Genomic DNA, 22,061 nt, shown 5'->3' with positions numbered 1-22,061 from the left:
GGTGCCACCCTCACCTGGGGACGGGGACCCCGATGTGGTGGCGCAAGGACACTGGCTTCAAACCCCCCTCTTTATTCCAGGTATAAAACTGGGGAGCAGAGCAGGAGCCCCCCAGGACAAGGCTCAGTCACTGTGGGTCCAGTGGAATCACGGAGCTGAAGTCGCACCCTGTGAGTGAGGGGCAGTGATTGTGTGACCAGTGTCACCCCAAGGCTGGCATCACCCCCAGCCAGTGTCACCCCTGGGCTGGCATAACCCCAGGGTGGCCATCACTGCTGTGGCCAGTGTCACCACAGGGCTGGCATCACCCCTGGACTGGCGTCACACCAAGCCAATGTCACCCATAGGCTGGTATTACCGCTGGCCACTGTCACCCCTGGTCAGTGTCACCCCTGGGCTAGCGTTACCCCTGGCCAGTGTCACCTCTGGTCAATGTCACCCCTGGGCTAGTATCAACCCCCGGATGTCCATCATCCCTGTGGCCAGTATCACATCTGGGCTTGCATTATCTCTGTGGCCAGTGTCACCCTTGGACTTGTGTCATGCCCCAAAGCTAGTGTCACCCCCAGGGTGTCGTCATCCTTGGTCGGGGTCACCCCTGGGCTGGTTTCATGCCCCCCCCAACCCCCAAAGCTTGTGTCACCCCTGGGTGGCAGTGGGTCCACATGGGTGCCGTTGCCTCAGCAAGGGCATCTTGACTGCATCTGTGGGTTCCTCCAGTGTTTGGGACAGCAGCACCCATCAAGGCACCCACCCCACTAAGATGCTCCTGGTGCTTCTTGCACCCACTTGGGGACATCCCCCCGCCACCAGCTGTCCCCGATGAAGCTGGCCCCACATCCCAGCTGCCGACAGCATCCCACAGTCCTGGCCACCACCCTGGAGATGGGAGCACAGGCACCTTCACACCCTGCAGCATCCCGGGGCAAGGAGACCCAGGGTGGAGGTGACAGGGCGTCAATGCGAGGTGACATTGGGCTGGGGGAGGTCAGTTCTTGAACATGTCACACAGCAGCTTCTCCATGGGGGTGTTGCCGATAGTGCGGCGGAAGAAGAGCAGCTCCACGTGCTCGGAGGAGATGAAGCGCAGTGCTGGAAGGAGCAGCAGCAGCTTCCCGAACCTGGGGGGCACAGCGGTGGCCATGGGTGGGTGTCCCCACTGCTGGTGTCACCCGTGGGGTCATGGGGACACAGTACCTGACAGGTTGCCCGGGGTAGTGAGAACGGTTGTGCTGGCCCAGCATCACCTGTGACTGGTCCTGCAGGTTCTCCACCTGTTCAGGGTCCTTCAGGCCACGGGTCTCTGCAGGGGCAAGGGTGTGAGGGGTGGTTTGGGGGCACAGCGAAGGGCAGTGGTGGGTGCTGCTGGGTCCCCTCACCTGGTTTGAAGAGCACCACAGCCTTCATGCAGGCAAATTCGGTGGGGTCAACAGCCAGTGCCTTGAAGCGGCCGAGGGTCTCCTGCAGTGCCCGGACATCCAAGGCAGCCGGCAGCAGCTTCCCAGGGCCTGGCTCGGGGACAGCCAGCAGCGGGCAGCTCTCCAGAGGCATGGACCACTGGATGGCACAGAGCAGGAACAGCTCGCTCCACGCTTCCTCCAACAGGATCACCTGGGGACAGGGCGGGAACCCCAAAAACCCATCACCCAAAAAGCCTCCAGCACGGTTGGTTGGGTTGGCATCTTATGGTGGGGTGGGACGATGCAGTGGATGTTGGGATGCTTCAGCCATCCCCATCCCACTGGTTGCCTGCATTTTTGGGGGTCCCCATTGCCCCACAGGAGTCTCCAGCCCCACCTGGTCGCGGAAGGGCAAGTTGGAGAAGACAGGCAGGTTTTTGGCCCATTTCACCGCCATGAAGAGGAGACGTGCAGAGGTCTCATAGACGTTTTCAGGGCTGGCCGCTGGGTACGGTGCCACCTGGTACTCGCTCGCTGTCCGCTCCGGCTCGCTGCCCGTCACATCCACCGTCTCATCGGCTGCAGGGACAGAAGAGGATGTCAGTGGTTGTCACACCATGGGGGCAACCCTCTCCCCACCAGCAGCCACTCACCATCCTCGGGCTCCAGCTTGGCGCAGGTCTCGGCTGTCATCAGGCTGGCCATGAAGCGATGGTTGGTGGGCGGTGTGGACGCCTGGGGACCAGGGGTGACAGCGGCGGTGGCGCTGGGACCGCGAGGAGCCGGGCAGGGGCTCAGCGGCACCTCACGGGTGGTGGCCACGTGCTCAGGGGGCAGCTCGGCATCCAGCTCGATGCTGTCCAGCCGGACCTGGGCTGTGCTGCGGGGCTGGCGCTCGTTCTGCACGGCTGCAGGGACATGGTGGCATCAGCACCAGCCACGCCGCTGCCAGCCCCTGCCCCTGTCACCGTGTGTCCCCACCACCCGCCTCACCGTCCTTGTTCATGCCGGCTTGCAGGCACTTCTTGAGCCGGCAGGCCTGGCACTGGTTGCGGTGCGCCTTGTCCACCGGGCACAGCCCTGTCCCCGCCTGGCACCTACGGGAGAGGTGGGACCTGACTGCAGCCCCTGGGTTGGCTCCTGTCCCTGGGGGGGCCCTGACATGGGTGACATGTCCTGGGGTGCTTTGTCCCTGTTGGGTGCCTCATCCCCCTGCAGTGGGTGACCTCCACTCAATGGGTGTCCCCACCCTGATGGGTGCCCTGTCCCCAGTGGGTGCCCGGTCCCAATGAATACCCTACACTGATGGGTGTCCTGACTCCGTGAGGGTGCCCTTGACCCCCCAGCCCAGGCCCCTACCCCATTGGGTGCCTGTCCCCTGGTCCCTGCCCTGTTGGGTTCAAGCCTCCCTGGGTCCTTGCCATGTCCCACCCCATGTCCCTGTTCTACTTGCTGTCCATCCCCTGGGTCCCTTTCCCACTCAGTGCCTGTTCCCAGGGCTCCTACCCAATTGCATGCCTGTCCCCCCAGTCCCTGCTCCATTGGGCGTCCATCCCCAAAGTCCCTGCCCTGCTGGATACCCATCCCCTGGCTCCTTGTCCCTCAGGGTTCTGGTCCCCCTGGTCCCTACCCCACTGGGCGTCCAATCTCGTGTCCCTGTCCCACTTGGTGTCCATCTCCTGGCTCCCTCTCTCACTGGGTGCCTGTCTCCATGGTCCCTACTCCTTCGGGTGCCTGTCTCTTTAGTCCCTGCCCCATTGGGTGCCCAACCCCTGGATCCCTGCCCTACTGGGTGCCTGTCCCACTCTGCCCCACTGGGTGTCCATGCCCTGGGGTTCCAATACTGTTGGGTTCAACTCCCCCTAAGGTCCCTGTCCCTCTGGCTGCCCATCCAGCAGGTCCTTGCCCTGCTGGGTGTCCATCCCATGGGTCCCTACCCCCCTGGGTGCTTGTCCCCCTAGTCCCTGCCCTATGCCCTACGTGTCCATCCCCTGGGTCCCTGCCCCATGGGGACCTTCCATCCCTGTGCCAACCTGTAGATGAGCTTCCTGCGGACGCTGCGCTTGAAGAAGCCGCTGCAGCCGTTGCAGGCGTAGATGCCATAGTGCTTCCCACTGCTGGTGTCACCACACACCTTGCACAGCAGCACGGGGCTCAGCGCCTTGCCAGGGGCTGGGCTCAGCCCTGCAGGAGAGGAGCCACCGCATTCAGGGTGACCCAGGACACCCTAATGTCCCTCGTCCCTCCTGTCTCCCTGCTGCTCCACAGCATCCTGGCTCCCATCTCTGCTGGTCCAGCCCAGAGACATGGATGGGGACACCTCAGGGACTGCAGGGATTGCACGTGGGGTTTGGCATCTCCCTACGCCCCAGAACTCGGGATGCTGGCGGCCAAGCTCTCATAAGCCTTTTTAAAATAAAAGGGGATGAAACGGTGTTCCTTGGGATGGGGAATCCCAAAGAAGGGCCACAACCGGCGGTGTCCTGGAGAAGGACTATGGCTGGGACCCCAGGGCACAATGAGAACAACAAACATGGGCATAATGGAGAGGGTAGGAGCTGGGGACTACAAGCATCCCATCCCAGAGAAGGACCACGATGGAGACCCTCAGCATCTTGGAGAAAGATGATAGCTGCGGACCCAAGCATCCTTCAGAAGGACCGTGATGGGGACCCCAGCCGTCCTGGAGGACCACAGTGGGGACATTCTGAAGCATTCTGGAGAAAGATCATGATGGAGATCCTGGGTATCTTGCAGAAAGACTACAACGGAAGCCCCAAACATTCCAGAGAAGAGCCATGATGGGGATGCTGGGTATCTTGGGTATGGATCGTGCTGGGAAACCCAGCCATCCTGGAGAAGGACTGTGATAGAGACCCTGGGCATCTTGGAGAAGGACCATGATGGGGACTGAAAGCATCCAGGAGAAGGCCACGATGTGGACTCTGAGCATCTTGGAGAAAAACTACAGTGTGGGGCCTCCGGTGTCTTAGAGATGGACCATCAAGAAGACACCAGGGAAGAACCGCGATGAGGATCCTCAGGCACCCTGGAGGGTGACCACAGCAAGGACCCCACTGCCGCCGCGGTCCCGCCGTGTCCCGCCACCTCTTACCCGTGGGGCTCTCCTCCAGGCCGGCGCTCACCGCCGACCCCGCTGGTGATGCAGCCATCCCGTCCGCGGCGTTCCCGACCAACCCGTGCGGGTGCGGGTGCCTGGGCTCTGGCGAGGGTGGGTGCTCCGGCAGCTCTGCGGGCAGCGGGGCTCGCTCTTGCTCTCTTCAAGGCAGCTTAGGAGCGGGCGCTGTGTAAGCAGCTGCCTCTTTGTCACCCCTTTAATCTTTAGTGTCTGCGCGGGGCGGGGGGGATCAATCAGCCACGCGATGAAGAATTAACAAGGTGCTGAGCCCCAGCCCTGTAACCCTAAACCCATGACACCCAACACCCCCCCCCCCCCGCGTGTGCTGCCACCCGCACCGTGTCACCCTGCCACCGCCTGTACCCCACCCAGCACTGCAGCGCTGAGATTGCAGCTGTGCGGGACACGGGGTTTGGGGTACGGACCCCCTCTGTGTGTGTGTGTGTGTGTGTGTGTCCCTCCTCGGGACCCACCAGGTCCTATAAGCGCATAAGCCCTTCACTAAGGCGGTTAGAGGGGAATAACGAAAAGTGGTAATTAAAGGGGGTGATTTCCCTGCCCCCAAGTCATTAATTACCAGCCTTGATAGCGAGGGGAGGGAGGATGCTCCGAGGGGCCCCTCCCGGCCCCGTGCCTCAGTTTCCCCCCCCGGGCTGCTGACACGGCAGCGGGTGGGGGCCGGGTGGCCGCGGGGTTACGCAACCGCCGCTAAACCCTCGCCGTGACAGGGCAGCACAATTTGGGATTTGAGGCTTTAGCTGCTAAACCCCCCCCGCTCGGCGCAGGGGATGGCGGCCGCTGTCACCCGGCCCGCCTGGTCCCCAGGGATGGGCCAGCCTGCGGCCGGGGGTCCCCAGCCCCTGTGTCCTCCGGGGGGGGGCTCAGCCCGTGGCCCCCGTGGAGGTGTCTCATAGGATGGGCGCTGGCAGCAGTGACACAAGTGGATCAGGTGGCTGCGGGTCACTCCTCTGTCATTCCTGCCTGCTGCTTGGCTCCATCCCCGCTGCCTACAACATGCCGCCACCACCCCTGCTTGCAGCATGGCTCCACCACCCATGCCTGCAGCATTGCTCCATCACCCCTGCCTGTACCATTGCCCCATCACTCCTGCCTATACCATTGCCCCATCACCCCTGTCTGCAGCATTGCTTCATGTTGCCCTGCCTGCAGCATTGCTCCGTTATCCTGCCTACAGAATTGCTCCATGTTCCCCTGCCTGCACTATTGCTCCATCATCACTGCCCACAGCATCACTCCATTATCCTGCCTGCAGCACTGCTCCATTACCTCTGCCTGCACCATTGCTCCATGTTCCCCTGCTTGCACCACTGCTCCATCATCCCTGCCTGCAGCATCACTGCATTATCCTGACAGCAGCACTGCTGTATTACCTCTGCCTGCACCATGCTCCATCATCCCTGCCCGCAGCATCACTCCATTATCCTGCCTGCAGCACTGCTCCACTACCTCTGCCTGCACCATTGCTCCATCATCCCTGCCTGCACCATTGCTCCATCATCCCTGCCTGCAGTATCACTCCATTATCTTGCCTGCAGCACTGCTCCAATACCTCTGCCTGCACCATTGCTCCATGTTGCCCTTCCTGCAGCATGACTCCACCATCTTGTCTGTGCCATTGCTCCGTCACCTCTGCCTGCACCATTGCCCCATGTTCCCCTGCCTGCATCAGCCCTGCACCGCTGGGACCTCCTGTCCTGTTGGGGTGCCCTGTCCCGTCCTGCAGCCCCCATGCCGTGGTGGACCCCATCCTGACCCAGATCTCTGACAGCACCATCTGCGGCCACCCTCCTCCCTCCTCAGAATTATGACGCTGGGCTAATGCGGCAGGAGCAAGCTGTCACCTCTCCCTGCCCGGCCTCTGCCTGCAGCTTAGGTGCCTGCAGCCCCTGCAGCACGCCTTCACCCATGGGTGACACAGCCCTGCAGTGCTCAATGGTTGTCAGCCCACCCATGGGTGATGCGGGGACCCAGGCCCTGGTGCCAGCGGATGGCAATACATGCTGAGTCGGCTAATTTGCCAGTCCCCTCCTTGCCGTCGGGTAAAAGCCAGCTCCGGAGCAGGGATTTGGGATGGGGATTAGCCAGGCCAACCATCTGCTGCTGGCCAATCATCAGCACACCCAGGAAAGCCAATAATTCCCAAAATGTGGTTTCCCACCCAATTCCTCCATTGGTTGCTGGCTCCAAGGTGGGCTCCTTGTCAAGTAGCACCCTGGAGCTGAGCACTCCATGAGCACCCAGGCCAGGCTCCCAGGGGAGCTCCTCCCAGCCTATTTCTGGGGAGCACCCCAAGCAGGCCTGAGGCCACAGCAAGGGGCTGCAGGCGGCAGGTGGGGGTGAAGGAGCAAATGTTAAAGCCCGCGGCGGGGCTGTGACTCGGCTCGGTGACAGACGCTGGGGCAGATGCCATGGGATTACCCAGCCTAAAACCTGGGGCTCTGCCCCCCCCTCCCCCGAGGCACAGAGCATTTAATTACTAATTTACTAATTACCCAAAGATGCTGGTGATGGGCTTGAAACCTGTGGTCGGGAGCAGCCCCAGGGCTCCAGCCACCCTAATCCCACCGGCTGTGGGGAGCTGGCGGATGAGCCCTGGGCAGGGGACAGCTTGGCTGGGGACATCGGGTGTCCCAGGAAAGCACCGTTGTCCAACGGTGACACAGGGTGGTGGGGAACAGGAGGGGACATTAGGGACAAGATGGGGATGGTGGGGACCAGGATGGTGATGGGACCAAGGAAAGATGGTGGGCACCAAAGTGGGACAACAAGGGTCAGAAAGGGATGGTGGGGACCAGGAGGAGACAATGGGGACCAAGAGGAGATGATGGGAATCAGGAGGAGACATTGGAGTGCAAGGGGAGATGGTGGGTACCAGGAGGTGATAATGGAGACCAGGAGGAGCCAATGGAGATAAAGGAGACCAGGAGGGGATGATGAGGATCAGGAGGGGGTGATGTGGATCAGGAGGAGGGGATGGGGACTGGGAGGGGATGATGAGGATCAGGAAGAGACAATGGGAACCTAGATGTTTTCATGGTGACCAAGAGACAATGATGGATGATGGAGAGCAGCAGGTGATGGCAGGGATCAGAATGGGATGATGGAGAGCAGGAGGTGATGGTAGAGACCAGGATGGACGATGGAGACCAAGACAGGACAATAGGGACAGCATGGGGATGTTGGGGACCAAAAGAGGACAATAGTGACACAGAGGGGCCAAAGGAACTTAGAGGGATCATGAGGAGATCATTGTGAGCCGCTAGTAAGGACCAGGAGGAGATGGTGGAGATCAGGAGGGGACAGTAGGGACCAGAAGGGGCTGGTGAGAAGTGGAGGGTACATCAGGATGAGACAACAGAGACCAGGAGAGTATGGTGGGGATCACGAGGGCATAAGAGCAAGCAGAAGACACGGAGGTCTTCTTGAAGATGGATTGAAGGTGGCTGGGAAGGGTTAACAAGGCCTCCTGGCTCTGAGCTGTGTCCAAGCAGGCTCCGATTTCAGCTGTAATTAGCTCTTGTTTGTTGGATGATAAATGATGCTTTGGCGTTGCCCGATGACAGAGGGTGACAGCTCCCACATCACCCGCTCCAAGCCCTGCCAAAGCCTCCACTGACCCCATGGCACCAAGATTAAAGTTTAATGTGACTCTGGAGCTGACCCAGGCACACACCACCCTGGGGACAGGGGCTGGGGACAGGCTGGTGGCCACCTTCAGGGCAAGAGGCTTTTTGGCACCAGATGGTGTTTAGCAACAGCCTGGTGGTCACTGGCTATCGGCATATTGGCCATGGGACCATTCGATGGGTTACCGAGAAGTTTGTTGATGAAATGTCACACCAGGTTGGGTTGGGCCCCTGAGAGTGGCCCTGTGGGATGGCTCCGTGCCACAGCGGGGCCGGTCCGTGTGGTCTGGGCGCATTCCCGGGCATCGGTGGGTGCCAAGAACCACCGCAGTGCTCACTGGGGCGGGCTGAGAGCCTGCCCTGTGTCCACCTTTGGAGCAGCAGCTGCCTGGGGACCACGGTGGAGCAAGGGGACCTCAGAGGCACCCAAAGGTGAGGGAGCAGGGCATGGCATGAGCGCCAGGGCTGGCATGGTGCTTGCTCGGGCTTCAGCAGGGAGATGTGGCACCACGGTTGTTTGGGGACACAGAGGTCCCCAAGGTGGGACTGGGCACAGGCCCATGTCTGCACCTTCTGCACGTCATGTCTTTTCCTTGCAGATGAACCTCCTTGCCCAGGTAAAGGGGGAGCCGGTAGGAGAGCACCTGCACCAAGGCAGTGCCACCCCTCTACTGTGGTACCCAGCAACCAGAGACCCTGCAATGGGGGCATGACCAATGTTGAGTCTGGGGGTGCAAGGGGCAGCGAATGGGTGCTGGAAGGCTGCTCTGGGCTGGGGCTGGGTGTTACCAGGGTGCATGCCAGCAAGGGTGGGTGCTAGAATGGGGGGTGCTAGAAGGGATGGATGTCAGCAGGGATGGGTCCCAGGCTTGCTCTGCTCCTCTCCCCACAGGTGAGCTCCCTGGTGCAGACCCTGCGAGCCCGGGATGCGCCGCTCCTCCAGCCACAGCGCTGGCTGGGCTCCTGGGTGCGACAGGTTTGGGGTGCTGCTGTGGGGACTGGTCAGGGGGTGGCATTGGTCCGGGCAGGGGCTGAGCCATGGCACTGGTGCTCTGGGTCCTATCTCCCAGCACCACTGGGGCTAACATCGTGTGTTTGTCCTTCCAGGTGAGCAGCTCCAGGCAGGTAAGTGCTGGCATTCCCTGTGTCCCGCAATGACTGCCTCACCCCTGGCACAACAGGGCCAAATCCTGCACGCCCGGCCTCTTCCACAGCATCCAAGGGTGCTCAATACCAAGAGGAGGTGGTCTCTTCTTGGGGGATTCCCCATTCATTGAGTCCCAAACTGTGCCCAAGCCACCGTGGGAATTGGGGATGAGCCAGTGGGTTGGTGATGCTGCCAGTGTCGCCAGGGTACCGGTGTCCCTGAAACACACCCGGGTCCCCAGGCTGTAGCTGGGGCAGCGAGCACTGCGGCATTCTTCCTCTGCGAGGGGCTGCTGGGCCAGCACTTCAATGTGGTCCCCAATGGGGTGGCTGAGCCCCAGCCTGGGGACCTCTTCCTCTTCCCACTGGCCTCGGGGGGCCCTGGCTGGTGGGGTGCCCACGCTGGTGTCTACTGCGGTGATGGGGAGATCATCCACCTGGAAGGTGAGCCCCAGGTGGTGGTCATACTGGGGGGAGGTCCCCATGGAAGGGACACGGGGTACAGCATCGCCTTCACCCCACAGGCAGCACAGGGATGTCTCCATCAGGGATCGTGGCCAAGCACAGCAAGAGCCACCTCCTGCGATCACGGGGCCCGGCCAAGGTGCTGCGGAGGAAGGGAGGGATGGACGTGGCCGCGCTGCAGCAGCGCATCCGGGTGGCCATGGACCAGCCGGTGGAGTACGACGCTGTCACCTGCAACTGCGTCCACTTTGCCCTCACCCTGCTGGGGCTGGGCCAGCTCGCTGGCGCCACGGTGGGTGCCACCACTCCGGGAACCCTGACACCCACCCCGGCCATGTGTCACCACAGCTCATTTTGTCTCCCAGGCATCCCCAGCACTGCAGTGATGGAGGTGGTGATGTGCTCGGGGGCACGCGGAGCTGGAGCATCCTTCCTGGGGGACCAGTGTTGCGCCAGCAGCTTTGTCCTCCCTCTTATGTAGCAATAAATGGTTGCATGGAGACCCTGCGCCAGCCTAGTTTGGTTTATGTTCTTTTCAGGATTCCCAGGAGGGCTGGTGGGAACCCATCTGCACCAGGCATGAAGGGCAGGGCAGTGGGACAGGGGAAGTCATTTCTGCCGGTGTAGCTTAATTGCCATGCATCGATGAGATGCTTTATTACAACTTGCTACCTGAAATGTGCCTGTTTTCATCTCATGGTGGGTGGGAGCTGCCTGGGGAGCAGCCAAGTCACCGGTGCTGCTCAGCTGCCCCGGAACAGCAGAACTAAAACATTGCCAATAGCAATGATCACCTGAGAACACCAACAACAGTACTAATAATAATAATAGAAGAATGTCAACTATTGTAAGAATACTATAATTTAATGTATTACATAATATTTACATCATACCTCATATATAATATACTACATAGCATATACAATATCATATAGAATGTAGACTATATATTATGATAGAATATAGAATATAGAATATGATGGAATTAATATGAGCTGCAATATAATGTTATATCTCATTATAGATAACATTATATAATGACATATGCAACATAACATGTATAGTGTATAATGCATTATTTATAACAAACGTTTATAACGTAACATATATAACGTATAATGTATAATATTATGCATACCATTGCATAACATGAAATGTTATGTGACATATAACAGATATAACATATGTTTAATATATAATGTATAACATTTACCTAATATATATTATATCATATATGGACTGTGTAGGTTCCAGACATGGTAGGGGGCTGGAACTAGATAATCTTAAGGTCCTTTCCAACCCCAACCACTCTATGATTCTATAATATAATATTGGAAAATATATAATATATATAATATCATCTGATTAATATACTCTAGTATATTATAGTGTAATGTAATATATAAATGCAATATCTGGTATATATTATGTAGCATATAATCAATAGTACATAATACATAATGTATACTATATATATGTATGAAATACTGTATTATATATGAAATAATAATGTAATGTAATGTAACATGATATAGTATCATACGATTTAATATAATCTGATATAATTTGAACACGTATAATTGTACAATCTGTTCTGATGTATGACATACAACCCAAACACCGCTAATAACACCCTGAATCACTGCCGTGTTACCGCTGACTGGCACCGACCCTGCGCGGGGTGCGTGGCTGGGGACCCCCGATGGAGGCGGGGCGCGGTCCCCGGAGCATCCCCGGCGGCCGGGGGGCGCGGGCAGCGCTGGGCGGTCCCGGCCCCGCATGACGCTGACATCAGTCCCGGCATCCCACCCGCATCGCGCCCGCATCCCGTCCGCATCCCCCGCCATGGCGGCCAGCCCGGCCTACGGGGAGGACAAGGGGGGAGCCTCCAGCCTGGGCGAGCCCGAGTACGGCCACGACCCCGCCAGCGGCGGCATCTTCTCCTCCGACTACAAGAGGTGGGGACGCGTTGGGAGCTGGGGACGGGGGCTGCCAACCGCGGGGCCTTGCCGCTGTCCCCAGCGGGGGCCCGGTACCTGGTACACCGCGGGGTGGGGACGGGATGAGGATGACGATGAGGATGGGGACAGGGCACGCGGTCACGCCACCTCCACGGCAGATTACAAAGGCCAAGGAGGCTGTTGGGGGAAAACTGCGAGGTTTTGGAGACAGTGTGGCAGGAAGGATGCGGGGAGACCCCCACACACACTGCACCCCCACCCCGGGCTGGAGGCACACAGGCACCGGGTCCCCCCCATGCGCTCTGCTGGCTCCTGCAGCTTTTGTGGGGCTCCCCGGTGACTGCCCCCCCCCCCCCATCGAGGTCCCCAGCGCAGGGGGGAGCTGGGAAATGTCACCTCTCCATGGGGCAGGCTGCTAGGGGAAAGGGGGCAGGGATGCTGGGGCGGGGGGGGTCCTCAGAGCTGCAGGAGCATAGGGGTCCCTTTGACCGCCCTGCCCTGGCAGTGTCCCCCACTCTGACAGTGTCCTCCATCCTGGCCTGCTGTTAGTGTCACCCCTCCACGACTCACTGATGGTGTCCCTCATTCAGGCAGTGTCCCTCATGCCTGGACCCTTCCCTAATGCTGCAGCAGTGTTTCCCTGTCTGGATGTATCCGCCACCTCTGACCCCCTGGCATTGTCCCCAGTCTGGCAGGGACTCCCCAGTCATTACTGCCTGATAGTGTCCCCCAATGTGCCAGTGACATCCCAGTCCTGACCCACTGCCAGTGTCCCCAAAGGTGGCTGTGTCCCCTCATCCCTGTCCTGCTGGCAGTCCCCCAGGCTGGAAGGGTTCCCCAGTTTGGCAGTGTCCCCCATCCATGACCCACTGGCACTGTCCCCATCTCACAGTGTCCCACCTCTTCCATGAGCCCCTGGCATTGCCCCCCAGTTTGGCAGCAGCCCCCCATCTCTGGCCCCTGGCAGCATCCCCCAGCCTGGCAGTGCTCCCCTGTCCCCAGGTCTGGCAGTGTCCCCTGGCCCCTACTGGCAGTGTCCTTCCAGCCCTGATCTGCCATCAGTGTCCCCTGGTCCAGCAGGGTCCCCACCACCCTGCTCCACCGGCACTCTCTGGTATGGCAGCATCCCTCAGCCCTGATCACCCTGGCAGTGTCCCCCAGTCTGGCCAGGTTCCCCCAGTGACATGCCATCAGTGTCCCCCATGCTGGCAGTGTCCACCCATCCCTGGCCCCCCTGGCAGTGTCTCCATCACTGCCCTTCACCAGATCCCATCCCTTTGCGGACACACCAGCTCTGCCACCATCCTCGGGAACTACGCATGGTGCAAGAGAAGTGTCACCTCATCACCCATGTGGCACAACCCCAGATGTCCCATTGTCCCATTGTGCCACCCCACCGCCTGTGGGGGGGTCCCTGGCTCTGGAGAAGGTGCTCCCTGCAGTGTCCCTGAGCCCTGCTACAGGACAGGTGTCACTTGGGATGTGATACCTGGGGGTGGCCTTGCCCACCAGGAAGGGCGTTGCAATAGTCTGCAACCCAACACCAACTCCACGTCAGGTTTCAGTGGTAGTGCCAGGAGGAGGAGCAGGGCCACAGCCCTGCCACCATCCCCAGGGCCACCACTGCTGGCCAAAGCCATGCTGTCCCTGCCACCAGTGCAGAAGCTGCTGCGGCAGCTACCAGCTGGGCCGACAAAGCCACCGGTGGGTGGTGACACAGCCGAGGAGGTGACAAGCCCGGTGCTGGCCACCGAGGCCGGACAACCCGCCTGCTACAGCGCCCTGCAAGCCGATGAGCTGCAGCTGCTCGCTGGCCCCAAGCCTGCCGTGGCCACCAGCACGGGGCCACCGCTGCGGTAAGATCCCTCCAAGGAGCTCCCCTGCACCCTCCATTGATGGTGGCTCTGGATGAGCATCGCCCCATGGGTACCACCCCCAGCTGCTGCGGGTGGACACAGGGTGGAAAAGAGGTCCCCCCGGTTTGGCAGGGACAGATGTCCCTTAGGAAAGTGGACAGTGGTGACAACCAGCCTTAGAAAAGGCTGGTGGCATTTTCCCAGACCAGGGAAGGGCTCTGCATCAGGATGCACTGGCACATCCGTGCCATCCTGTCCATGAAGGATGGGACAAGGGACACACTCAGTGCAGCCAGGATGGAGCTGTTGATGGGCACCTGCTCCCTGGAAAGCGATGTGGGGACATCCTGGTGTAACAACCACAGCCAGGCTGGGATAGGGTCTTGTCCCAGTGCCCAGAATGGGGACAGAGCTGGGTGTCAGCGCTGCACTGGTCCCTCCCTCTCCTCTTTCACCTGGCTGTAACCCAATTCCTGTCCCCATCAATACTGCATGGGGAAGGGTTCTGTTGTCACCCTGCTGGCAGCGGCAGGCTGGGAGCAGAAAAAAAAAAGACTAAAAATGGTTAAAAATGGCTAAAAATGGAAAATGGGATTTTGTTTTGTCCCCGTGTGGTGCAGACACGATGACCTCAAGGAGATGCTTGATAGCAACAAGGATTCGCTCAAGCTGGAGGCCATGAAGAGGATCGTGGCGGTGGGTGTTAGACGGGTGGGGACACTGCTGGTGCCAAGCTGTGCTGTGCCCTGTTGGCCAGCCGGGGTCATGCTGCTCCTTTAACCCTTAGATGATCGCCCGGGGTAAAAACGCCTCCGACCTCTTTCCAGCCGTGGTGAAAAACGTTGCCTGCAAGAACATTGAGGTGAGGAGGGTCTCGAGTGGTCCTGGTGGCATCCATAATGTCCCCAGGGTCTGGAGCCTCACCTGCAGGCAGGGCTTGGGGACGGGCTGGGTTCTGGGGGGCTCTGAGGTGCTTGAACACCTTCACCTTCACCTCACAGGTGAAGAAGCTGGTGTATGTCTACCTGGTGCGCTACGCAGAGGAGCAGCAGGATCTGGCCTTGCTCTCCATCTCCACCTTCCAGCGAGGACTAAAGGTGGGCTGCTCTGGGGACCCAGGGGGAGCCTGGGGGAGCAGCAAGCCTCCCGTGGCTGCACTGCAGCTCCCACATGTCCCCACAGGATCCCAACCAGCTGATCCGCGCCAGCGCCCTGCGGGTCCTCTCCAGCATCCGTGTGCCCATCATCGTGCCCATCATGATGCTGGCCATAAAGGAGGCCGCCTCGGACATGTCTCCCTATGTGCGCAAGACAGCCGCCCATGCCATCCCCAAGCTGTACAGGTAACGGGGCTCAGCTGCTGAGTTTTGGGGGCATCAACAAGGGTGCAGGGTCTCAGCTGTGCGGTGCAGGCAGGGATGGGGGGTTGCTCTGGCCCCACTTGCCCTGCTCTTCCCTCGCAGCCTTGACTCGGACCAGAAGGACCAGCTCATCGAAGTGATCGAGAAGCTGCTGGCGGACAAGACCACGGTGAGCAGGGCACCAGGTCCCCCCGCCCCTAAATCTGGGGACATGACCATGCCCCCTGACCTGGCACCCTCATGGGAATGCAGCCATCCTTGCAGATGCCACCATCCCCACTGATCCAACACCTGATGGTGCAGGGATGCAGCTGTCCCCAGAGACAACATCTCTGTGGGTATGTCACTGTTCCCACCAAGCCAGCATCCTCATGGGGATGCCACTAACCGCACTGATCCAGATGGAGCCACCTCCACCAAACTAGCATCCTCATGGGAATGCAGCCAGCCCTGCAGAGCTGGAGTCCTTGTGGGGATGCTGCTGTCCCCAGCGGACCAATACCCTCATGGGGATCCCACCAGCTCCACTGAGCTGCCATCCCATCCCCACCAAACCAGCGATCTCACAGGGATGCCACCATCCCCATCAAGCCAGCACCATGACGAAGATGCCATCACCCTGGTGAGTCACCCTGGGCTTTCCCTCCACAGCTGGTGGCCGGCAGCGTGGTGATGGCATTCGAGGAGGTGTGCCCGGAGCGCATTGACCTCATCCACAAGAACTACCGCAAGCTCTGCAACCTGCTCATCGACGTGGAGGAGTGGGGGCAGGTGGTCATCATCAACATGCTCACCCGCTACGCACGCACCCAGTTTCTGAGCCCCAACCAGAACGTGAGCGTGGGATCCTCAGGGTGCCCTGGGAGCCCCTGGGGAGGTGGGGTGAAAGGAGGGGTGCTGCTGGGGGGGGTGCAAGGTGTCCCACCTCCTGACAGGAGTCCTTGCTGGAGGAGAGCGCCGAGAAAGCTTTCTATGGCTCTGAGGAGGAGGACACCAAGGACCCCAAGGCAGAGGCGGCCTCACTGGCCAAGCGCAAGCCCTATGTCATGGACCCTGACCACCGCCTGCTCCTGCGCAACACCAAACCCCTGCTGCAGAGCCGCAATGCTGCGGTGAGCCCCCTACTCTCCATCCCCTGAGGCCACCAGTGGTGTCCATCAGCTGGGGACTATGATGTCCCCACTGGCCAAGGAGCCACCGAGGCGCTTGAGGGACGCCCAGGGTCAGGCTTCCCCCGGGTGCTGTGGGGGACGCAGCCACCCCTCAGGGTGTCCCTGTGCCCACTGGCTGATGCTTGGATGTGTCCCCACAGGTGGTGATGGCCGTGGCACAGCTCTACTTCCACCTGGCACCCAAGGCAGAGGTCGGGGTCATTGCCAAGGCGCTGGTGCGGCTCCTGCGGAGTCACAGGTCTGTGGTCACAGGTCTGGGTTGCAGTGGTTCCCTACCCCACCACCTACCTGATTGGTGAGACCCGTCAGAAGCCTCAAGACCCTAGGAGAGAGCCCCATAAAGCCCAACCCTGCAGGGACATCGGCTTGGGGTGAATCACCAAAACAGATTGGCCTGGCCCACTCCAGACATCGGGTGGCAGCATCATGGTGGCACCAGCTTGGTGATGGGTCCTGCCCCCTCTTCACAGGGCCAGCTGGGGGGATCTGGCTCTGCCCCACTGATGGTGTCCTCTCTTTGTTCCTGCAGCGAGGTGCAGTATGTCGTGCTGCAGAACGTGGCCACCATGTCCATCAAACGGCGGGTGAGGCTCGGACTCAATGTGGGAGAGTTGCTCTGTTGGCTCTGGAGCGGAATGAGGGCAAGCCAGCAGGGCCACCAGGGTCTTGGTGGCCTTGGCAAGGAGAGGGGACAGGGATGGCACTAATGCCACTGGCTCTGCATGCAGGGGATGTTTGAGCCATACCTGAAGAGCTTTTACATCCGCTCCACGGACCCCACACAGATCAAGATCCTCAAGGTGAGCTGGAAACACCCAGCAGAACGCATCACTGCTTTGGGGCTTCACAGAACCCTTCCCTATGGGGCAGCTGTCCTCCATGGCCTGGGGACAGGAGGACAGGCAGGACCCTGTGCCCCAGCACCATGGCCCTCTGATGCTCATCTCTTCATCTTCCCTACAGCTGGAGGTCCTCACCAACCTGGCCAATGAGACCAACATTTCCACTATCCTGCGGGAGTTCCAGGTATGCCATGGTCATCCTGAGGCCACTGGGGTGTCACCCTGCATGGCTCTGGGGGCACAAACTTCACCATGGAAGGGATGGAGGAGGCCCTACCAGCAGGAGTGGGCTGAGGCCATGCCAACCCCATAGATGGTTCCAAAGAACCCAAACGTGTGCCCATCACATGGGGACATGCCCAGCACTGGCAGGTGGGTGACACGTCATGTGTGTGCCCCCCATGCCTGCACAGACCTACATCCGCAGCATGGACAAGGACTTCGTGGCAGCCACCATCCAAGCCATCGGGCGCTGTGCCACCAACATCGGGAAGGTGCGGGACACCTGCCTCAACGGCCTGGTCCAGCTCCTCTCCAACCGGGACGGTGAGTGCCTGCGGTGGGGTCCAAACAGGGGCTCCATCACCCTCGGGGCAGGACCCCACTGAGGCCGAAGGTCTCTGCCCACAGAGCTGGTGGTGGCCGAATCTGTGGTGGTCATCAAAAAGCTGCTGCAGATGCAGCCGGCGCAGCACAGCGAGATCATCAAGCACATGGCCAAGCTCACCGACAACATCCAGGTGGGTCGGGACGTTGCGGGACCCGCGGGCCTGGGGCAGCGGCAGCGGTGCCACGTGCACGGGGGCATTTGCAGGTGCCGATGGCGCGGGCCAGCATCCTGTGGCTCATCGGAGAGTACTGCGAGCACGTGCCCAAGATCGCACCCGACGTGCTGCGCAAGATGGCCAAGTCCTTCACCAACGAGGAGGACATCGTCAAGTTGCAAGTCATCAACCTGGCAGCTAAGCTCTACCTGACCAACTCCAAGCAGGTACCGGTGACGTGGCCCAACAATGCGCCTCAGTTTCCCCAGTGCGGAGGGAAAGGCTGGCCCTGAGCACGTCCTCTGGTGCAGAGCAAGCTGCTGACTCAGTATGTCCTCAACTTGGCGAAGTATGACCAGAATTACGACATCCGCGACCGGGCCCGCTTCATCCGCCAGCTCATCGTGCCCACTGAGAAGAGTGGGGCCCTCAACAAATACGCCAAGAAGCTCTTCCTGGCCCAAAAGCCTGCTCCCATCCTGGAGTCCTCCTTCAAAGGTACCCCCACTGGTCACAGGCCATGGGGACGCAGGGCCAGCTGTCAGCACGGTGCTGCATGGCCACCCCTGAGCTGCTGCCACCTCTCCCCCTGCCCTAGATCGGGACCATTTCCAGCTGGGCTCCCTGTCCCACCTGCTCAATGCCAAGGCTGTGGGCTACCAGGAGCTGCCTGAGTGGCCAGACGAGGCCCCTGACCCCTCTGTGAGGAACGTGGAGGTGCGTGGAGCAGCCCAGGGTGCTGGGTACATGGGGGGCCAAGGCAGCGGTGTCATCTCAAGGTCTTCAGAGAGTCCCAGAAGGTGCCCACACCCCACTTGGGCACAGGAAGGGGAGGGACAAGGGCTGATGTTTGGGCCCCCCAGCCGCGGGCGATGGCCCTGCTCCATCAAGCCTGTTCTGGCAGGTTCCTGAGTGGACCAAGTGCACCAGCCGGGAGAAGAGGAAGGAGAAGGCAGAGAAACCTTTCTACTCCGACTCAGACGGGGAGTCGGGGCCCACGGAGTCGGCGGACAGTGGTGAGGACCCAGTGGCATGGGAGCGCATGGGGCAGGGGACACTGCAATAGGGACATCCCATCATGGTGGGGACATGGCAGGGGACATGGAGGGATGGCTCAGGGATGCAGTAGAAAGACGAAGGGATGCAGAGAAGGGATGCAGGGGTGCAGCAGGGTGGGAGGGAGGCAGCAGCGGGTGTGGGGACGCAGTGGGGGGATGCAGTGGGATGCAGCAGGGAGCTGTGGGGCCATGGAGGGATGCGGCAGGAGGGCTGAGCCGTGCCCCCTGCAGAGCCTGAGTCTGTCAGCGAGGACAGCGGCAGCTCCAGCAGCTCCAGCTCCAGCTCTGGCAGCGAGGAGGAGGAGGAAGAGGAGGAAGAAGGCAGCGGGGAGCAGTCTGAGGACAAGGAGGAGGAGGAGGAGGAGAAGAGGCCGAAGAGGAAGGAGAAGGAAGGCTCCCGGAAGGCAGCCGCAGGGAGCGCGGGCAGGTACCCCCTGGGAAAGTGGGGTGCCCTGGCCAAACCCCCGCCTGCCCTGAGCCAGGCCCTCCCCACAGCCCCAGCGAGGATGAGGAGGAAGAGGAGGGGACAAAGAAGGCCAAGAAGAAGAAGGCAGCTCCGGGGAGGAAGAGCCATGCCGAGACCTCATCAGAGGAGGCCAGCACCTCCGAGAGCAGCTCCTCAGGCTCCGAGTCGGGCTCCGAGGCAGAGGCCAAGAGGAGGAAGGCGGTGAGGGCCGGGCTGCGCTGGGGACAGTGCAGGGACACCTGGACTCCCCATTTACACCCCTCCACTTCTTTGCCCCTTGCAGCCCCCCAGAAGCAGGGCCGGCCCCAAGGAGATCTCCCTGCTCGACCTGGATGACTGTGAGTGTCTGCCCAGGGCACGCGGGGGGGCTGATGGTGGCACTGGGGAAACTGAGGAACAGTCACTGAGGTCAGGGCCCCGCCGGTCCTCTGGGAGCTGCAGAACTGGGACAAGGACCAGTGGGGTGGGCAGTCCTTGTCCCCTGAGGGTGGCTGTGGGACAGGGGCCTGTGCCTTTGGGGTTATTCCTACAGGACTGTCCCCGTGCAGGTGTGCTACCAGGGCTGTCCCCATGCGGCTGTCCCATGGGGCTACTGGGGTTGTCCCCATAGGACTGTGACTCATCAGAGCTCTGTTACCCCTTTCCCCCCACCCCTGCAGTCACCCCCCCTCCTCCCCAGCCCATCCCCTCCAGCAGCATCATCTCCACCAGCCTGGTGACTGACCTGGAGGGCCTCACGCTCACTGACACGTCCCTGACACCCGCTGTAAGTGTCCCCCATGACCTTCCCGGGGTGTCCCAGGACCCCTGTCCCCCATGGGGGCTGCAGGCTGGGGGGTCACCATCCCACACCAGCCCCTCGGCCCCTGGCAGCTGCTGAGCCCAGCGTTCGGTGCGGTGAGGACCTACGAGCTGCTGCACCGCATGGCGGGCGAGGGGCTCTCGGTGGAGTACTGCTTCAGCCGCCGGCCCTTCCCGGGGGACCCCCACATGGTGGCCGTCCACATCCAGATCTCCAACAACACTGACGCCGAGGTGAAGAGCCTGCGGGTCAGCGAGCCCAAGCTGCTCTCCGGGATGAGGATCCAGGAGTTCCCGGAGATCGGTACGGCACGGCTGCGGTGCTGTGATGGGGGGAAACGGGGACAGGGCTCGGCTGGTGGAGGGGACATGGGACGCAGTGGCAGCACTGTGGTTTCAGAGCGCCTCGCGCCCGGGGACACGGCCAACGTGGTGATGGGCATCGACTTCTGCGACTCCACACAGGCAGCCAACTTCCAGCTGTGGTGAGTGCCCAGTGCCCCAGGGGTGCTTTGGGGATGGGGGACAGCAGGACAGGCACCTGGATCCTTCAGGGGAGGGGAGAAACTGGAGGGAGACGAGGAGGTGGCAGCACCCCCAGGTCCAGCCTGAGTTCCCCCTCTTCCCAAGGCCTTATGTGCTTCAGTTTCCCTCCAGCCACTGCCTGCCCAGGGCAGGGATGGGAAGCGGGGCATGGGGAGGCACATTCTGAGCATGTGCCCCCCTCACCCCCCTGTCTCCCCAGCACCCACACGCGCCACTTCTACGTCTCCATCCAGCCGCCCGTGGGGGAGCTCATGGCCCCCGTCTTCATGAGCGAGAACGAATTCAAGAAGGAGCAGGGTGAGTGGGGGACAGGGACAGGGGGTGCACAGGCACCCACCGCCCCAGTGCCAATGTTCATGCCCCATTTTGTCCCCTCTGCCGCTCTCACCGTGGCCCTAGAGCACCTCGCACGGCCGGGCGAGGGTAAGTGGCCGCTCGGCAGGTCTCTAGACTAGCTCTGCCCCTTCACTCCCCTGCGGTGACTGCCCTGGCACCAGGGTGGCCCCACCAGGTCACCACACACCATGGAGGACTTGTGCCACCCCTGGTGCTCCCGGTGATGGGGACACCCTGGCCCAGCATCCCCCTGATCCTGGAAGAGCAGCAGGCAGGGGTCTGTGCTAAGTGGTGGGTGCTCAGTGCCCTGTGGCACCCGGCCCCATTGCTGCTGGTGACCGGACGAGCCCGTCCCCAGGAATGTGGTCGCTGCCACTGGGCAGGGACACAGGGATGAGCCCAGTAAGGGCTGTGGAAGAAGGACTTTCCTGAATCCCTGTCAGCTAGGCTGGAGAGGAGCAAGCAGCTTGGGATGTCGCGGGGCACAGAGATGCAGGGAGCTGGCAGCTGGAGGGGCTTAGTCTGGGAATGCCAAAACAGGGCCTGGCTAGCACAGGGCTGCTGGATGCGTGGCCAGAGCCAGGCAGGTGCCTCTGCTGCCCGCTCCAGGGAAGCTGACGGGCATGAGCGAGATCACGGAGAAGCTGACACTGCCGGAGAAGTGCCAGAGCGACCACGCCATCGTCCAGCAAGTGACCGCAGCTGCCAACGTGGGCCGCGTGCCCTGCGGTGCCAACAACGAGTACAGGTAGCGCTGCCACCTCCCCGGGCCCACACCAGCCACAGCAGGGGCACTCAGGGCTTGCTTTGGGACAAGAAGCCTGCAGGAACCCACATGCGATGGTGGCTGGAGGTGGCAGATGCCTTGCTGGTTCCCACCCGAGCATCCTGGGGGACAGGAGGGTGACGGGGGACAGGTCACCCTGAACCCTGTGTTCATTGGTGGGCAGGTTCGCAGCCAAGACAATGACGAGTGGGAGCCTCGTGCTCATCACCCTGGAGCGATGGGAGGGTGCTGCGGCCCAGCTGACCGTCAACAGCGAGAAGATGGTTATCGGCACCATGCTGGTGAAGGACATCATCCAGGCCCTGGCACAATGA

At 60.9% G+C, this 22,061-nt stretch overlaps 3 protein-coding genes across 7 annotated transcripts; 2 read left to right on the top strand and 1 right to left on the bottom strand.

Annotated features, from left to right (window-relative positions):
- Nucleotides 1-988: 988 nt before the first annotated feature.
- Nucleotides 989-4,573, bottom strand: NR2E3 (nuclear receptor subfamily 2 group E member 3; the record flags this gene model as incomplete). The annotated part of the gene is made up of 8 exons (XM_080626576.1): nucleotides 989-1,121; nucleotides 1,198-1,303; nucleotides 1,380-1,611; nucleotides 1,798-1,979; nucleotides 2,054-2,308; nucleotides 2,394-2,497; nucleotides 3,434-3,584; nucleotides 4,516-4,573. The coding sequence occupies 8 exons, from the start codon at nucleotides 4,571-4,573 to the stop codon at nucleotides 989-991; spliced, it is 1,221 nt and encodes a 406-aa protein (XP_080482702.1).
- A 3,728-nt stretch (nucleotides 4,574-8,301) lies between these two features.
- Nucleotides 8,302-10,429, top strand: LOC308225467 (uncharacterized protein; the record flags this gene model as incomplete). Its single annotated transcript, XM_080626419.1, has 7 exons — nucleotides 8,302-8,403; nucleotides 8,786-8,803; nucleotides 9,079-9,153; nucleotides 9,294-9,311; nucleotides 9,575-9,776; nucleotides 9,881-10,089; nucleotides 10,337-10,429. The coding sequence occupies 7 exons, from the start codon at nucleotides 8,302-8,304 to the stop codon at nucleotides 10,427-10,429; spliced, it is 717 nt and encodes a 238-aa protein (XP_080482545.1).
- A 1,213-nt stretch (nucleotides 10,430-11,642) lies between these two features.
- AP3B2 (adaptor related protein complex 3 subunit beta 2) lies at nucleotides 11,643-22,061 on the top strand (the record flags this gene model as incomplete). Of its 5 annotated transcripts, XM_080626514.1 has the most annotated exons (28): nucleotides 11,643-11,755; nucleotides 14,235-14,310; nucleotides 14,402-14,476; nucleotides 14,616-14,711; nucleotides 14,797-14,957; nucleotides 15,078-15,144; nucleotides 15,627-15,809; nucleotides 15,911-16,087; nucleotides 16,288-16,385; nucleotides 16,677-16,731; nucleotides 16,876-16,947; nucleotides 17,111-17,173; nucleotides 17,403-17,535; nucleotides 17,620-17,729; nucleotides 17,804-17,980; nucleotides 18,065-18,251; nucleotides 18,352-18,470; nucleotides 18,658-18,769; nucleotides 19,043-19,238; nucleotides 19,313-19,478; nucleotides 19,561-19,615; nucleotides 19,937-20,043; nucleotides 20,151-20,382; nucleotides 20,479-20,563; nucleotides 20,824-20,921; nucleotides 21,024-21,047; nucleotides 21,570-21,708; nucleotides 21,911-22,061. In XM_080626514.1, the coding sequence occupies 28 exons, from the start codon at nucleotides 11,643-11,645 to the stop codon at nucleotides 22,059-22,061; spliced, it is 3,327 nt and encodes a 1,108-aa protein (XP_080482640.1). The 5 variants fall into 5 exon arrangements, with proteins under 5 accessions (XP_080482640.1, XP_080482641.1, XP_080482639.1 ...); XM_080626515.1 differs by lacking the exon at nucleotides 21,024-21,047; XM_080626513.1 differs by lacking the exon at nucleotides 21,024-21,047 and having other exon boundaries at nucleotides 19,307-19,478.

Source organism: Psittacula echo (genome assembly GCF_963264785.1).
Source record: "Psittacula echo genome assembly, chromosome: 10".
Lineage (NCBI taxonomy): Eukaryota > Metazoa > Chordata > Aves > Psittaciformes > Psittacidae > Psittacula > Psittacula echo.
The sequence above is the reverse complement of the archived record's forward strand: the minus strand, read 5'-3'. Positions and strand labels throughout refer to the sequence as shown.